Source organism: Euprymna scolopes, chromosome 22 (assembly GCF_053919585.1).
Source record: "Euprymna scolopes isolate OS-2025 chromosome 22, ASM5391958v1, whole genome shotgun sequence".
NCBI lineage: Eukaryota > Metazoa > Mollusca > Cephalopoda > Sepiida > Sepiolidae > Euprymna > Euprymna scolopes.
In genome coordinates this window covers 6,369,709-6,388,636 of record NC_136503.1, presented here as the reverse complement: position 1 = coordinate 6,388,636, position 18,928 = coordinate 6,369,709, and the positions used below count along the sequence as shown (strand labels likewise).

The 18,928-nt window shown below is 34.6% G+C and overlaps 1 protein-coding gene across 1 annotated transcript in view; it reads right to left on the bottom strand.

The window, feature by feature from the left end:
- LOC145243869 (ADP-dependent glucokinase-like) overlaps nucleotides 1-18,928 on the bottom strand; it is a 39,974-nt gene that overhangs the window by 18,300 nt on the left and 2,746 nt on the right. Inside the window, exon 2 of the mRNA XM_080106938.1 lies at nucleotides 7,001-7,191. Within this exon, the coding sequence (XP_079963064.1) occupies nucleotides 7,001-7,191 (191 nt within the window). The remainder of the gene's footprint in view (nucleotides 1-7,000; nucleotides 7,192-18,928) is intronic.

Below are 18,928 nucleotides of genomic sequence, written 5' to 3'. Positions count from 1 at the left end.
AACAGACTTGTCAACGCACATTCTTTTCTTGAAACTATTTTATCTCTAAGCTAAACAATGGTTTGTTTTACATTCCATTTTCTAATTCTCTCTCGTAATCTATTTCTAAACCTAATTTACGAGGTTCGAATTTCATCTATTCTATTTCATTTTAATTAAATCTATTTTTATACTTACATGAAAAGGGGACAGCCCTTATCATGTAACAATTTGATTTAGTCTTGTTTTCGGTTTGTAAATTTTTTTCTTTTAAAAAGGGACATTATTGTTTAAAGTTTTCGTTAAAAAAAAAAAAAGACTATTCCTCTGATCTTTGTCAGGTGGTAACCACGACGGCATAGGAACTCCAAATCTTCTCACTGCATTCTCAGCAATTACTGCCTGCCATCCATAATTGTTGTCGTCTCACCACGTGGTGAGACGACAACAATTACGAATGGCAGTAATTGGAAGATCAAATAATAAACAGATTTCTAAGACCAAAGAAATCTAACCTTGATCGCGCTTTGGGGCCCGTGGCACAGTTGATAGAAACGTTGGATCTCTACGGTTCCAGGCGAGAATTGTCTGAAGATAGCAGTTTCAATCCTACTCAAAGCCAGCCAGAGGCTTACTTGGCCAAAAAACCTGGCGAGACAACAACTATGGATGTCAATAACTGCTGAGAATGCAGTTAGGAGATTCAAAGTTCCTATCCTGTCGCGGTTACCACTTGACGAAGGCCAGAGGAATAGTTGACCGAAACGTTGTGAAACAACATTTAAGAAGGATAAATAAATTAATAAATAATACGCATCTCAATAATGAATTCCAATTAAATAATATATAGCTAACATAATATTAGCAATACACATGAAAAAATTGAAATAGCTTGAAATATTTCAATATTGGTATGCATAGAAAGAGCTTGATGAGATAAGAAAGAATCTTTTTAAATTTTTAAAATCTGATTAAAATTAAGGAAGTTATGGCTATTTTTGTGCCTCACACGTTTGGATATTTTCCCCTCTTTAAGACCATATGCGTTTCGTCATATTTTTTACACTACTTTTTCAGTAAAAATGTCATATCTTTGTTAAAACACAAGACTAAAAAATGAAATTTACTGTATAAGTGTATTTTTGTACAAGGAATCAGAATATGCAACTGAAAATCTCCCAAAGTTTATGGTTTCCAAATAATCTGCAGTAAATGTGCATAAATATGCAGCAATTCCTTAAAAATGCCATGTATCCATAAACAGAAAAGAAGTTGGAGAACTCAAAGTTGAATTGTAATGTGCTTTATGTACAAAAAAACTTAAATCTAAACATAAGACCATTTAAAAATGAATATATTTCAATATTTCTTTGGTATTATTGTAGATTAACACCTTCTGTTTAACCCCACTCAACTCCTTCTGACCACCCCTTCAAAATGTGATTCTACCTTTTTAGGAAATTATGTATAAAATGCCATGAAAAACTTTAATGAAAGATAAACAAATTATTTTAGAATTGAATGTAAAATAATTTCCTATTACAGATCATTCTAGCATTTTAGGGCAGTTAACTGTTTTTTTTTTCTATGGGAAAATATGCATGCTTTTTTTTTTTTTTTAAGATGATTATGTGTAGTTTTAAGAGGGTTTCTATGCAATGAGAATATGTGGAGGGTTGCCATTCGGACTTTGAATTAATTGTAGGGCTAAGGAAAATTATGTGTGAACATACTGAAAACTTGACAGAGACAAAGCTAACAAAAACAATATTAGAGGGGGGAGCGGTTAGTTTCACAAAAATTTAATGTAAAATAATTCACCATTTCCTGGCCATTCTAGCATTTTAGGACAGTTAACCAATTTATTTTTATGTGTATTTTCTTTAAGGAAGGATCTATTTTTTGTTTGTTTGTTTTAGATGCTTGTATGTGGCTTACAGAGGTATTTTGTTGGAGGGGGAGGGGGGCTTGCCACTCGAACTTAGTGTTATTGTTAGGGTTAAAGAGAGGAGACTTGCCACACATAATTTGGATTAGAGGTGAAGTTAAGAGAGCTTCTTTTCAAAGACAGCGTTCATCACTCATATTTACTGTTAGCGGTTCATAATTATTGGCTTTATATTATATATTTAGTTTTAATTTAATAAGAAACTGCGTTGCGAAATTTCAAAGAAAATTCCATAAATTTGTTGATTTCTATTTTCGAGGTTGAAGGTGCTAATTCCATAGGCCGTTTATACTACGCTGGAGCAGGTTGTAAAAATATCTTTCGCTTAATAAGTAGAAAAAAAAAATTAACGAAATAAAAAGCTTCCTAATTGTAGTTTGATGTGTTTTCTAACTGCTTTTAAAATTTCAAGAATATTGATATAAATTTTGAGGGTTTGTATTACTATACACATAGATTCGAAAAAGTTGTCAAAAAAACAAATATATAACAAATAAATGTTATCAAAAGCAAGTTACTTTTCTACCTAACTGGATAATTTTTTAGTGTTTTTATTTAATGTAACATGTTTATTCAGCTTGAAAACAGTGTTTACCGATGTATTGGAAAATTTTAAATGGCGCTCGCCGCCCGACTCTCTTGAAACGGTAAGTTTGGGGAAAAGAGTTAAAAATAAAAAAGTAGACAAAATACTGCTAGAAAGTCGCTCAATATATGTTACCGTGACATAGGCGGACATATATTCGGTGAGTTTTTAACAGTATTTTGTATAGTTTTTTTTTTTTTAAATTTTTAACTCCTTTTCTCAAACTTACCGTGTCAAAGAGAGTCGGGCCGGGCGCCATTTTTAATTTTCCAATACATCGGTAAACACTGTACGTTTTTCGAGCTGAATAAACATGTTACATTAAATAAAAACACTAGAAAATTATCCAGTTAGGTAGAAAAGTAACTTATCTTGCCTTTGATAACATTTATTTGTTATATATTTGTTTTTTGACAACTTTTTCGAATCTATGTATAAACGAGATTTTGATACTTATTTTGATTTTGAAAAAAAACATTTGTGGCTGTTCGCAGTAAAACATTGTTTTAATTCGCTGTTCAAAACTAATTTAAAGAATAAAAGTGCATGCAAGCTATATATCTACAAAAGTTTATTTTGTTTTTTTTAACCATGTTTTTAAATTTTACGAAAAATGTAAGAAATTGCAACAGATTCATAATGCCGAATTGGTTGGGATTGTTGTTATTATACATTCTGAAAACCGAATAGTTCTAAACTAATGTTATTCTGATAACAAAATAGCTCTAATTAAACATAAGAACATTTATATTCATATTTCATTATGTTTTCATTTTGTTTTTCTTAATTATTTTCATTATGTTTCATTTTGTTTTTCTTAATTCGTTCTTGAATAAAAATTAAAGAACGCGTTTGTTTATACACTGTGCTATGGCTGATTCTACAGGCTGTAGCTGCTGCTGCTGCTGCTTTTAGTAATATTAACTTCATTTGACCAAATTCGAGAAATAGAAACAATTTTTTTTTTCGGGTAGGTCCTTTTAAATTATCAATTACCGCGGTCCTACTCAACATAAAATAATACTTTTAATTGATAAAGATAGTAAAAAGATTGATTTACTTACTACTGGGTGTCCGAAGAATTTTTTTTTCAAAATGTTCGATACTCGGCATATTAAAGTTATTTTTAACACGACAAAAAAAGAAATGGTCAAAACTATTTCGGACACTTGACAGTATTAAGATTAACACCTCTTCTTATTGATTCCCAAATTTCATGACAAAATTCTTCATACAATCACGGTACGGACCTTTAGAAAACGGGGGATCATTACAAAACCTTACCGAAAACGCCATTTTATGACGTTCACATTTTTATCACTTTATTTGCTCAAAACTCTTAAAATATATAATGTACATTCATATTTATTAATTCATTTGAAAGTATATTCATTTCCGAACAAAACAGTAGTAATTTGAAGACTTGAAGTGCTTTGGTTTAAAAAATATGGCTATTTTAGTAGAACTACCTTGAAATCTGTGATCATCCAAAGCGTTTTTTCGTCCGTGTGTATTACTAATAATATTATGAAGCATAGGCAAGAGGACTTAAGAATCAACAATTCCCCCACTATCCAACAATCTTGAAGTTGTTTGCATGGCAACCGTGAAGGCTAACCAGTTTGCCTGTCGGTTTGCTCCAACTCTACTTTAGATCCAGCAAACCACTCCTTCACAAATTTTCCTTTGCAAACAGAAACCACAGCAGATGATCTAAAAATCACCCCTTTTCAAGTACATGATATAAAAACCTTGACACCTCAAAAGCATGTGCACCTAATCTTATCCTGGCTGTACTATTAAAAAAAAAATGCTCTGTTGACGTTGCTCCAGTTCTCTTCAAACTTTTCAACAAATGCCTTAACGAATCTTGCTTTTCTGATTGCTGAAGAACTGCTTCTGTGGTACCAGTTTTCAAGAATTCTGACGAAAGAACCGACACATTAAATTATCGCCCCATTAGCCTCCTTCCTCTTTTCGTAAAAATAGTTGAGTCCATAATTAATCAAGCTCTAGTCCACCACCTTGCAGCTGCTAAATTTCTGACCGACTAACAGTATGGATTTAGGCAAGCCTGTTCTACTGCAGATATCCAACTAATCTCTGAACTATATACCATATACTGGATAAGGCAGAGGAGGCTAGGGCAGTAGCCTTAGATATATCTAAGGCCTTTGATAGAATATGGCACCAGTCTTTGTTTGTTTGTCCTGGTATTGTTTCTTTCTGATTATCTTATTGCCACCGGATTTAAGTGGTGTAGACTCCAGAGAAAGGGATTTGAAATTCCAAGAAATGATAAAAGATAATCAGCTAATAAGTGTACATCACATAAGAAATTCAACACTAAAAAATACTAGACGTCAGCGATAATCTTGCTTGCTTGCACATTGAATGTTTTATTAATTTGTGTGCATCTTATGTGTTATATGAATTAAGGCACTTTCCATGATTATTATGATTTTATTACTTTTCACTGCATCTTATTGTTGCCTTTTTATCAGTGATGATGAAAAATACTTTCTTCATTTACCAGAATCAATCACTGCACCTGTTGAAACACGTTTTTCTTTTTAGAGATATCCATGCATTTCTGTAGAGAGGCACCGTCCATCAGCACTCAATAAGTTCCAAGCTTGACATATAGATGACACGATTACTCTGTCATTCTTACTTATAGTGGTGGTGTGTGTATAAGGGAGCAGTGTAGTATTGGTTCGTTCATCATCTTCTATAGAAAAGGCAAAAGCAGCGCGTGACTTTTTTGTATGTCCAGCAAAGGCTTTTTTCGCGGGGGGGGGGGGGGGTTCTCCGGGGGGGGGGGGGGGGGGGTACTATTTCTTAGAACTGTTTATATACCCCTTAGATCATAATATCTACGATTTATCAAATGACGTTGTATCTAGATTTATTTTGATCAACTTTTATAAAATTTGCGCGATTCCGTTGTGTCACTTGTTTGTTCGGCTTTTTAGTATAAATAAAGTGAAACTGATGACGTGAAGGCGATTCCCCAACCTTCCCGCTGGGAACATTCAGAAAGGAAATCAGCTTTGATCAATGCGGTGAAAACCATCATATCAGACAATTGCTATTCATTTGGAAACCCCCATTTTTTTGATGGGGTGTTTGTTTTTTCTCCAACAACTTGGGGAAACAAAACCAAAACGGCCTCGCAGCCAAAGTTAAGTGTGGAATGTCATTTCCCCTATGGCGTGATGTTTGACCTCATTAAATTTACGCACACCTGTCACATAACTTTTCAATCATTTAATTTTATCCACTCTCATTTCACTGCCTTCGTAGCGTCGAGGTAAGTTATCAAGCCTTTTTTTTTATTTTCGCTTTTGCCTCAACGATTCGGGTTCCAGCCCACCTCCCTCCTAAAACTTTTTTCTTTTACACCGACAAACACCTGAGTAACACCGGGCACCTCCCCCCACTAATCTACATATATAAAAGGCAAAACACCCGCGCATGTTTTTGTATGTCCAAGAAAGGCTTTTTTGTGGAGGTTCTCGCATCGGTTACATTTATTTAGAAGTTTCCTTACACTTTCTAGATTATAATATCTCACTTTCTAGATTATAATATCTCACTTTCTAGATTATAATATCTCACTTTCTAGATCATAATATCTCAGATTCAAAAACGGATGTCGTCTCTACATTTATTTTGATGGACTTTCAAAAAATTCTATTTCATCCTTTCGTGTGTTTGTCTTTCTCGTATAAATAAAGCGAAACTAATCGAAGCGAAGGCACACCAGCTGACCTTCCTGCCGGGATGTTCAGAAAAGCAATTAGCTTTGATTAATGTGGGGGGAAACTCTTCATATCAGACAATTGCTATTCATTTGGATGTTGCCAGAGCTCCTTTTAGGGGGGAGCTGGTTTTCCCCAACATTATGGGGAAACAAATAAATAAAACAGGCAGAAAGTTGCAAGCTTAACTGGCCTTCAGCTAGCTATAAAAGCAGCGTTCATTTCTGCACCTGTGTGATTCTTAACTTAAAACTCATAAGTCAACTTTTCGATTGACATCGCTTTATTTGAACGCTTTACACTTCCTGTCGCATTAGAGCGTAGCGGTAAGATGTCAGATTTTCTTTCACCTTCTTTTTCGCCTTCGTGTCATGGGTTTGAGCCTGCCTGCCTACTAACACTTTTTTTTTTTTTGCTCAGCATCAGCATACACCTCCAAACACCCGGGCACCCTCGCTAGTATATATATATACTAGCAAAAATATGTTACTGGAGGAATGGTGTTATTGAGAGTCAATATGTAATGATAACAACTTTGTTTCTACATGGGTTATCACCTTGTACACCTATTTAAAAAGCAAGATAGTTTATTCAGCAAAGATGAAACACAAAAAAAAACTGAGGATTATCTATGTCACTTATCTTACTCATTTCAAAATGAATTGTTTTAAACTCAAATAAGACACCATCAAGAAAATTGTCTACTTAAGAGATTTGTTTTACCTTTAACTTGTGGCGGAAGGAGAGCCCGTAGTTTTTCAGAATAGGACATCCCTAAGAGAACTTCAGCACCTTCTTGGACCAAGCGTTGAGCCATTGCCAAGGCATTGCCTCCAAGGTACCATTTCCGACTTTTGATAGAATTGGCACCTTGCCATAATTCTCCAAAAAAAGTGTCATTTTCAACATAACGCCTGAAAAAGAAGAGCAAATATCAGGAAGTTAACAGTGAAGAAGGAAAAATAGCGAGAAGAAACGATAATTATATCTGACTAAAATTTTGAACGATGTTGCCATCTTGTGCTGCTTGTGGATCTATACACTTCAGCTATACACGTTTGATATGGTGGAAGGGAGGAATGGAATGATGTAAATAACTAAAAAGAAGGAAGAGAGAAAGAGATGAAGTAGAGAGAGAGAGAGATGTGTTGATATTATGCATCCCGGACGAAGTTGATCGATCTGGTGGTTTCTCATGAATCATTTATTGCTGATGGGGGAATCAGGCAAAAGTTTGACTCCAAAACAGTAAGTTGAAAACCAGCTGATAAAACCAAAGAGTCACCCAGGTGAACTGGAGTGTTTGTGATGCGTTAATGAAAGATTTTTGCAGTGCAACTAACATTCTCTCATAAATAGGAAAGTTGAGATAGTCTGAGAAGAGAGAAAGAAAGGAAAAAAATTGGAAAGTTATTAAATTAGAACTTCTGTATGCGAGACTAAGACTAGATGTGGAAGAGGAAGATAACACATGATTATTAGAAGAAGGGGAAGATAATGTAGAGAAAAGTTGTTGAGGTAGATATAGTAATAATGTTGTATATTGAAGGGAACAGCTCTCTGTATTTCGAGAAATGAAGTAATTAGAATCAAAATTAATATTAAAGGAGAATGCTGGTAGCGAACGTAGTGATCAAAAGTTATTAGGTTAGTGCAAAAATAATGTCGTTTTTTGGCGTTTAACTTCAAAAGATCATAATTTCTTTCATAATAAACTTTATTAATCGAAATAAGAACTATTACAATCAACACATTTTTGCCAATAAAAAAAAAAGTTTATCCCATTAGCATAGAAATCCGGAGTTCTGGAAGCGATGAAGTCATTGACGGTCGATTCGGCATCATCTTGGCTTTTGAAACATTTTTGTGCAGGAAGTTGTTGAGATGCTTGAAAAAGTGATAATCGGTGGGCGAGAGGTCCAATGAATATGGAGGATGAGGCAGAGTCTCGTAGCCCAATTCGTTCAGTTCCTGCAGGGTTAGTTGAGCAACATGCAAGCAAGTGTTGTCATGGAGAATTGGTCCTTTTATATTGACCAATCTTTGGCACATTTCATCAATTAGTCAGCAGTAGTTCTCCGCCGTAGTTGTTTTGCCCGGATTCAAGAAGCTGTGATGGATGAGACTAGCCGCAGACGACCAAACTGTCACCATAACCTTTTTTGGTGCAATTTCTGCTTTGGGAAGTGTTGTGAAGCTTCTCCAGCATCCAACCACTGTGCCAAACATCGCTGGTTGTGATAGAGGATCCACTTCTCATCACATGTCACAATCCACTTGAGAAATGGGTTGTCTTTATTATGCAGAAGGAGCGTAGAAGACACCTTAAAACGACAACATTTTTGATTATGGCTCAATTCACGCAGCACCCATTTATTTAACTTTTTGACTTCCCTATTTACTTTAAATGGCGAACGACTGTTGAGTGGTCGACCTCGAGTTCAACAGCAACTTCTTGTGTGGTTTTGCAAGAATCAGCAATTAAGACTTTCAAATGTTGGTTATCAACTGCAGTCGGTCAGCTGCGACCATTTTCATCTTTGAAGCTCTCGTCACCATTGCAAAATTTCTTGAACCACCGTTGTGCCACACGCTTGTTATTAGTTCCTGGGCCAAATGCATTATTGGTATCACAAGCGGTCTCGCCAGCCTTTTGGCCTAGTTTGAACTGGAACAAGAAAATCATGCGGATTTGAATTTTGTCGATGCTGTTGAAAAGCCTGCAAAAAAATGAATGAAGATATTAAAAATGGTAATGAATGACACAATTCGATAGAGCGAAAAGCGCGCTTCAAAATGATATAACATGGCTATATATATTAATGAATTAATTCAGAAATCATGTATAATAGTAACGTGGGAAAACGATATTGTTTTTGCAATAATGAATACATATTGCTATTTAGATGCGATTCCAGGAATGCAGTGGAATTATCCATTATAGTTAGAACTATAAAAACAAAGTTAGATTAGAAGAGTAATGGGACAATGCAATTAAGGAATGTTCTATTATAAATGTGAACTCCTCAAGTAATCATTTTTTTGACAAAGGAATCACCACTTATCAAGGCCCAGAGGCCACTCGAGGATAAGGGTTAAAGAGTGTACAGTAGTCAAAGGGATAATATCGTAGTAATCTTAAGTTGTGGAAATTTGGTAAATTGAATTACTTAAGGGGAACGGCTCATTAAGAACTTGTGTACATTGGACTTGAAGATGACCATATTGTAGTCAGCTGGAAAGCAGGCAATCGGAAGAGAGTTCCACAAGTGTGCAGTTCTAAGAAAGAAGCTTTAGGTTTAAGCACAGATAAAGAGTGAGGCAAATTATTGATAGCATTTTCAGCTAGACGAGCATTTCTCAGGCGAAGGGAAACCACAGATTGGAGCTCAGATGAGCACTTGTCATGAAAATAACGATAAAGCAGAAACAGGCTTGCAACGTCTCTTCTGTGAGAAAGAGGTTGCAGGGAAGAGAAAACGGCATCCCCCCCCCACTAGGCTACAAAGTCTATTTTGAATTCAGTCAAGGCAGAATAAGGCCCTTCTAGCAGCTCCTGTCCAGATGTAGCAAAAATACTCCATCCTTGGATGTGTCTGCCTCTTGTATAGGTAGAGAATTGCATCAGCAGTACTATATCTACTGGATTAATAGAAGGATCCTATCATTTTTCCAGCGACTTGGCAATAGATTTAATGTACATATTCCATTTCAGATCCGGAGTAAAGGTGAAACCCAGAAGCTTGTCCAAACATCCATCTCACTCACTCACTCACTCTCACACACACACACACTCACTCTCACACAGAGAGAGAGAGAGAGAGAGAGAGAGAGAGAGAGAGAGATATAAATATTTATATAACTAGTTTTTGATTATTTCAACTCTTCTACTTGATAAAATGTTACAATTTTCATGGACCTAAATTTATTTAGTTTAGTTTTCAAACATGAAATGGGGGGGGGGACACTTAAAAAAATATTTCCCCTCACATATTTAATGAAAACTGTTTTTAAAATATAAGTTAATTTAAAACTGAATATGCATCAAAATTTCATGGAAATCTGACCTTTAGTTGATTCTTGCTAGTTTTTTTTTAAATATGGATATGTTTACGGCTTCAAAATCATCACTATATAGGACGGTTGTTTTAAGGTGCTGATAATATAAACGCGATTTTGGTCAGCCCTCTTGCAGTTTAGGTAAGCCAAAATATGAAGAAAATACTGGGACATATTTAGGGTTACACTGCTTGTATGAATATTGAAATTGACGTAATTATTGTAAAAGTATTTCAAAATTAAAATGAAACAATATTGAAATTGACGTAATAAAATTAAAGTGAAACAATATTAGAAAACAGAATATTTTTTATTAAATGATTTTTATTCAATACAAAAATTTATTAAATATGGAAACAAACAAATAAACGTAATTACAAATGATATTGTTCTCGGATAAATAATAATACACAAGGAATATTTTATGTTGCTGCGTTAATATTAATTTGTTCTAGGCCTCCTTGTGCAAGTTGCATTTTCGATTTTTTTCTTAATGATTTAATGAGATCTTACTGAATTTTTCTAATCCATAACAGTAAAATTGTCTGTCTGTGTGTGTGTACATTTCTCTACCAAACTACTCTGTCAATTTTCAGTCTACAGACTCCAGATTCGACATAAGGGATATTGAGATGTGGGAGAATCTTTTCAATCGGTTTCAGCCAGAAATTTGTCTGTCAAGGGGTCAAAGTTCAGCGATTTGACCTTTGAAAACTATCAAACTCCTCTGCCATATTTGAGTCTAAAAACTTAAAATTTTAGATGTAGGTTACTTGGACATGGATCAAACTTTTTAATTTGATTTAAGCCCAAAATGATAAATGTTAAGAGGTCAAAGTTTTTTAAAAATTTACTTTTGTGCTCTCTACCAAATTACTCAGCCAATTTTGGTTCTAAACATTTGAAATTTTACATAAAGTGTATTCAGACATAGGGCAAGCTTTTTGGTTTGTTTTTGGCCGAAAATTTGGCTGTCAAGGAGTCAAAGATCAGAAGATTTGACCTTTGCGGTTTCTAGCAAATTATTTACCTAATTTTGGTTCTAAACATTTTAAATTTTACATAAAGGGTATTCAGAAATGCAGCAAGCTTTTTAATCAGTTTTTGGGCTAAAATTTGTCTGCCAAGAGGTCAAAGTTGAAAGAGTTGAAATTTTAGATGTAGATTGCCTGGACATGAGTCAAACTTTTTTAATATTATATATATATATATATATATATTATATATATATATATATATATATGCACATAAAGTTATGAAAAGTACATAGGGCCCGAGCAAAGCCGGGCTGAACTTCTAGTTTTAAAATAAAGTAAAATAGCTAATCAAATTTCTTTACTTTTTAAAAATTCTTTTTACAATAATTATATATTTTATAATAGTTAAGTAATTAATAATTAAACAATTAAATTCTTTAATAATTTAATTTTTTGTAAAATTCAGGTTTGTATTACTATACACAGAGATTCAAAAAAGTTGTTAAAAAAACAAATATGTAACAAATAAAACAGTATTTTGTGTATTTTTTAGTTTTAACTCATTTTCCCAAACTTACTGTTCACCAGGGAGTGTCCCACCATTTGCAATTCCAATAAATCGGTAAACACTGTATGTTTTTCGAGCTGAATAAACATGTTACATTAAATAAAAACACTAAAAACTTATTTAGTTAGATAGAAAAGTAACTTATCTTGCCTTTGATAACATTTATTTGTTATATATTTGTTTTTTGACGACTTTTTCGAATCTATGTGTGTAGTAATACAAACCCTAGAACCCCATCCTCCAACGTAGACCCCTACTACCATGTCTCCTTCAACATCAGGGGTCTACGTTCCAACCTTCCAGAGGTTGAAACCCATTACAGGAGACAAAACCGGACATATTCTTCCTAGGCGAAACTGGCATAGGGCCAACCACTTCCCTAGATGGGTTCATAATTAAAGGATACTCTAAGTTAACATCTAAATCTGACCCCCAAGATTGCCATGGGCAGGGAATATGTGCCTACATTAAAGATGGTTTTCCGTGTGGTAGGGATATCTCCAGTGAAGACCCTAATTTACCGTATATGTGCTTCTGGGATGCACGCACTTACACCACTGCATTTATATTTGCTCTCTATCGCCCCCACAACAGCGGAGTTACTCTCTTTAAGAGCATATCTGAGAAAATTGACCACATCCTGTCTGCTCACCCTTCGGCTAACATCCACATTTGTGATGACTTCAATGTCCACAATGTGGAATGGCTCGAACAAGACAGATGATGAGGGGAGGTTCTGCTATGATTTCGCCATTGCCTATGACCTCACCCAGATTGTTCATGAACCTACCCATGTACACAATACTTCCGGTCAGTACGCTAGCCTTCTAGACCTTTTTTCTCACAACTTCCCTTGAGCTATGTTTATGTTCCATTCTGTCTCCTCTGGAATCTTCCGACCACTCGGTTGTATCAGTTAAGACAAAAACGAAATGTAATAAGTCTTAGACGTACCTCTCCACTGTACCATATATCGATACTCTATGACTGACTGGGATAGCTTCCGTACATTTATATCTGATCTACCCCAGCATTCCATGTTTAAAAAGGATGTGTCCTCTATAGTATCAGACCTGACCAAATGGTTAATTGTAGGCATAGACTGACCATCCAAAAAATTTCAACAAAAACCTAACAGCCAGCCATGGTTCTCCCCTGAATGTGCTGCTGCCATCGCGCACAGAAATCACTTTTTCCATAGCTACCAATGTAATAGATACATTGTAACTAAAGCTGCTTTCAGGACTGCCAGCAACCACTGTAAAAGAGTAATAAAAAATGCAAGAGAGCTATGTGTTCAGTCCGTTAGATCCAAAGTAGCTGAGCAACGGCTTGGTTCCCACCAGTTTTGACAAATAGCAAACAGGATCCTGAACAGAAGCATGCGTTCTATCCCAACCATCATCAATGGATCTGAGATCATCTCATCAGCATCAGACAAGGACAAGCTATTTACCAAGAACTTTGCAGTTAATTCTATCCTATTCGACGAAGGCCACCAACTCCCTGTATTTCCTCCTATAACAGACAACACGCTATGAAACATACGTGATGTCACCAAGCTAATCAAGAACCTTGATTCCAGTAAAGTAACTGGTCATGACAGTATTCCAATTATAGTGCTGAAAAAGCTTCAACCATAACTTGCCCCTATACTTACAAAACTGTTTAAGCGTTGCCTTAAGGAGAAGTGTTTCCCAACACCCTGGAAAACCTCATCAGTGTGTCCTGTATTTAAGAATTCAGGTGATAAGTCATCTCGCTCTCAGTACAGACAAATAAGTCTTCTGTGTGTCATGAGTAAGTTGCTGGAATCCATATTAAATAGAGAAGTAGTCAACCACCTCAGCAGAAATAACCTTCTTAGTGACATGCAATATGGTTTCCTTTCTGCAAGATCTACAGCAGATGTGCTAACGGTTATATATCATAGGATTAGTGAATCTCTTGACAAAGGCTTTTTCTCTAGGGCAATTACTCGACATATCAAAGGCCTTCAATAAGGTATGGCATAAGGGCCTACTTCACAAGATTTCCGGTTACGGTATAACTGGAAATGTTTTCTCGACCATTAAATTATTTCTCTCTGATAGGCTCATAAGAGTAGTGGTTGATGGGCAGAAATCAGAGGCCCCCAGTATTAATGCTGGAGTCCCTCAGGGGTCCATCCTGGGCCCAACTCTCTTCCTGATCTACATCAATGATCTCTCAAAACACATACTTAAATCATTCGTTGACATCTATGCTGATGACACGACCATCTATGGCAACACATCAAAGGCTGTAAATAACAAAGTTCTCTCTCCTCTGATCTCGAGCGCGTGGTACAGTGGGGGAAGAGGTGGCTGGTTACTTTTAATGCATCTAAAACCAAAATCCTATCTTTACATCATCAGCGCTCTAATCCCCATCTGGCATCAATTGAAATGGATGGCTCTCATCTAGGGGAAGCTCCATATTTTGATAAGCTTCTGGGCTTGACCTTTACTCCTGACCTGAAATGGAACACGTACAACAAGTCTGTTGCCAAGGTTGCTAGAAAAATGGTAGGATCTTTCTACCACTCCAGAAGATATCTCACTGCTGATGCAATTCTCTATCGTTATAAAAGCCAAGTACGTCCAAGCATGGAGTACTGCTGCCACATCAGGGCAGGAGCTGCTAAAAACAGCCCAGCCTGCCTTGACACTGTACAAAATAGGCTTTGTGGCTTAGTAGGGGATGCCCTTTTCTCTTCCCTGCAGCCTCTCTCGCACAGGAGAGATGTTGCAAGCCTTTCTTTGTTTTATCGTTACTTTCATGGCAAGTGCTAGTCTGAGCTCCAATCCCTGGTCCCCCCTCGCCAATCTTTCACGAAAAACACCCGTCTAGCTGAAACCACTATCAAAATTTTACCCACTCTTTATCTGTGCCAAAACCAAAACGTAGATTCCATGAACAAAGTTTCTTTCTTAGAAGTGAACACCTGTGGAACTCTGTTCCGTTTGCCTGTTTCCCACCTGACTACAACCTGTATGGTTTCAAGTCCAACATAAACAAATTCCTGATGAACCGCCCCCTTAAGTAAGACACTTTATCAAATCTCCAATACTAACGTACTGTACACGCAATAACCCTTATCCCCGAGCGGCTTCCGGGCCTTGATAAGTGGTAACCACCTTGTAAAAAAACAAAAAAAAAACCCTAAAATTCTTTTACAATAATTACGTCAATTTGAATAGTCAATGAAATTCCAATCTTACAGACGGTGAAGCCGAAGCCCCCAAATATGTCCCCGTATTTTCTTCATATTTTGGCTTGTCTAAACTGCAAGATGGCCCAAATGTTATGATAATATTAAATTAAAATACAGTTACATCGTTATAGTTATAGCCTGGAAAAGTTACTGGTCGAAAAATCTATCAAGTCATTTTCATATGTCTGAAATGTCTAATCTATATACAGCAACAATCAACATTATCGAGAAAGAGGCGAAGAATTAAAGTTAGTGGAACATACAAAAGGCAGCCCAGATAAACACACGACTCAAAGTTCGCAGTACACGGTGTATGGTGAGATTTGTTTCCTGTTTTGGTTAAAAGTAATTAAATCGGGGTACTTTTGCATTTATGGACCCGCGATTTCTACGAAGTTACTCGGGTGTGACGGGCAGATGACGAGAATAACGGCCGGGCGACCCTTATTACAAAAAAAAAAAAAAAAAAAATAGTTACAACTCCCCCCCCCCAACTCCCATATTAAGAATGGCGACGACCACTGAAATTCATCAAATAATACAATGGAAAAAATGTCTTAATATCCAAAAAACTACTTGTCGACCGTTTCCGGTTTTTCCCGTTATCCGCCGGACACTCGGGTAACTTCGTGAAAACCGCGGGTCCATAGATGCAAAAACACATAAATCGGTTTTAAATAAAATAGGGAAAAGTTTTCTAGTAATTTTTATTTCATATCTTTTACAAAAATAAGGGACGTTCTGTAATATAAACAACAAAACAAAAAAAGTGGCAGAAAACAAAACAATTACAAATAAATGTTACCAAAGGCAAGATAAGTTTTTTTTTTTTTTTTTGCTACTTCGCTGGATAAGTTTTTTGGCGTTTTAACTTACTTTAAAGCGTTTATTTAGTTTGAAATGCAAGTAGTGTTGACACTAAATGGTCGAAAATGAGACAGTCAGTGACTGTCTCATTTTCGACCATTTAGTGTCTGGCTAATCGCTCAAAAATCGAAAAACCAACAAAATACTGGTAGAAACTTGTCCAACAATTTATCAAGGTCACATTTATTAAGTCGGTTTCTACCAATATTTTATAATTTTCGATTATGACTGATTATCCAGACTACCAAGTGCCAATCTCCTGTCGGATTAACTTTAGACTCGCCACTACTTACGTTTCAAACTGAATAAACGCTTTAAAATAAGTTAACACAAAAAGAAAACGCTTGCCTTTGGTAACATTTATTTGTTGTTGTTTTTATTACCAGTTTTTCGTTTCGCTGTCTATACTGAAAATTCCCGAAATAATTATTAATTCAAATAGGTATGTTTTTTTTTCGGATAATATAATTTTTATTTAGTTATTTCTTTTTATATATTTTAACCAAATTATTTAAGAAAATATGTGATTATTAATCACATATTTGATTACTTAATTTTCTAAACTAATTTAGTTAAAATTTTTATATTTATTAAAATACAAAAAAGAACGGGGTTGTTTTAATACACAGATTCGAAAAAGTTGTCACAAAACAAATATATAACAAATAAATGTTATCAAAGGCAAGATAAGTTATTTTTCTACCAAACTGGATATGTTTTTAGTGTTTATATTTAATGTAACATGTTTATTCAGCTCGAAAAACATAGTGTTTACCGACGTAATGTGTTGGAAAATTTAAAATGGCGGCTGACTCTCTCTCGGGAAAGGGAGTTATAAACAAATAATGAAAAAAAAAACAGTCAAAATACTGTTAAAACCCCACTCCACCGAATATATATCAGCCTATGTCACGGTAACATATATTGAGCGAGTTTTAACAGTATTTTGGTTTTTTATTTATAACTCACTTTACCAAACTTACCGCCTCAAAGAGAGAGTCGTACGCGTCGGCTGCCATTTTAAATTTGCCAATACATCGGTAAGCACTGTTTTTAGAGCTGAATAAACATGTTACATTAAATACAAACACTAAAAACGTATCCAGTTAGGTAGAAAAGTAACTTATCTTGCCTTTGATAACATTTATTTGTTTTATATTTGTTTTGTGACAACTTTTTCGAATCTATGTGTACAGTAAAACAAACCCAAAAGAACATTTGATTATATTATCAGAAAGAAAAAAGAAGAAAAAATCAAACCACCTATTTGGATACTTATTTTTGTGAAATAAATTATTGAAAAAAAAAAAAAAAAAAAAAAAAATAGCTGCTTATTTAGAATTATACTTTAAAAAACACTCACAAAAACAACAAAAAAGACACAAAAATAATGATGTACGTCGTACTTTCATTATTATTTTTTTTTAATCAAGTGTAATTTTAAATTAAGCACCTAAAAATTAAAAAACTTTTTCCGATTTTAACACTTATTTTATTACTTATTTTGGCGGTCCTAAACGAGAATCGCCCCCACCCCTAATTTTAACCGGTATTCTGCAGTTCCATCGAAATATAAACACCCCAACCTCCCTGTGTTAAGAACGACTTTCGGAATAAACACCCCCAACCTCGAAAACTACTACATACAAAAAGATACGGTACTGGTCATGATTAGAGTTCCCTGCCGAACACCCTAAAAAAAACACTGACTTCTCCCTACGCATGAGCAAAGGACATGTTTTAGTTGCCATAGTAACTAAACGATCATGACTTTTTATCGACTTTGTTTTACTGTTTATGAATATTGAAATAAAAGACATTACTACACATTTATTAATAATATCTCACTTTTAATCACTTTTATCGACTTTTTTTTTTTTACTGTTTTACTGTTTATGTGTCACTTTTATCGACTTTTTCTTTTCTTTTTTAAATAGCATTTTCTTTTTTAAATGACTACGTTCTACTGTTTGTGTCTCACTTTTTTTATATTGTACTAGTGCATTTATTGATCCGTGCTGAAATAACGTTATTATTTAAAAAGCCATTCTTAACATGGGGAGGGTGTTTTGTACCTATTCTCTACTTTAACCTTACAATTGAATAAAAAAAAACATTAAACTTTAATTAAACTTAGAAATACGATTTAAAATATAGCGCGGATCATAAGTGCAAAGTGCACTAGCACTCATTTTTTTTATTAATAAATGTTTAGTAATTATTTTTCTTTTAATATTCATAAACAGTAAAAACGTCATTTAAAAAGAAAATGCTATTTAAAAAAGAAAAGAAAAAGTCGATAAAAGTGACACATGGCAGTGTCAGAAATTTCGTGAAAATAGCAAATAATTCCACCCCATCTTTCCAAGCTTATAACTCCTCGAAAAATGCAATTCAAGCCCTAATTTTTTTTTTCAATTAAAGGAGCAAGGACCAAGATTTCATTAAAAAAAAAAAAAAAAAAAAAAACGTGTTTTTTTTTTTAAAAAGGTTTTAAACTTCGGACTTTACAGGTAAAATTCTACAAGAACAATATGTTTGTTTTGTTTTAAATTTGAATATATTATGTATTGACCTTTTCTCTTCAATTTGTGAGTAAATAATCATGTACTTATCGGGGTCTAAATTAATTATTATTAGACATTTACAAAATGGGAGGCGTGAATTATTCGACCCCCTGTCTTTCCAAGCTTATAACTCCTCGAAAAATGTAATTCAAGCCCTAATTTTTTTTTCAATTAAAGGAGCAAGGACCAAGGTTCCATTAAAAAAAAAAAAGAAAAAACAAATAACGTGGTTTAAAAAAAAGGTTTTAAACTTCAAACTTTACAGGTAAAATTCTAAAAGAACACTATGTCTTTTTTTTTTTTAAATTTGAATATATTATGTATTGACCTTTTCTCTTCAATTTGTGAGTAAATTAATTATTTACTTTCGGGTTACTA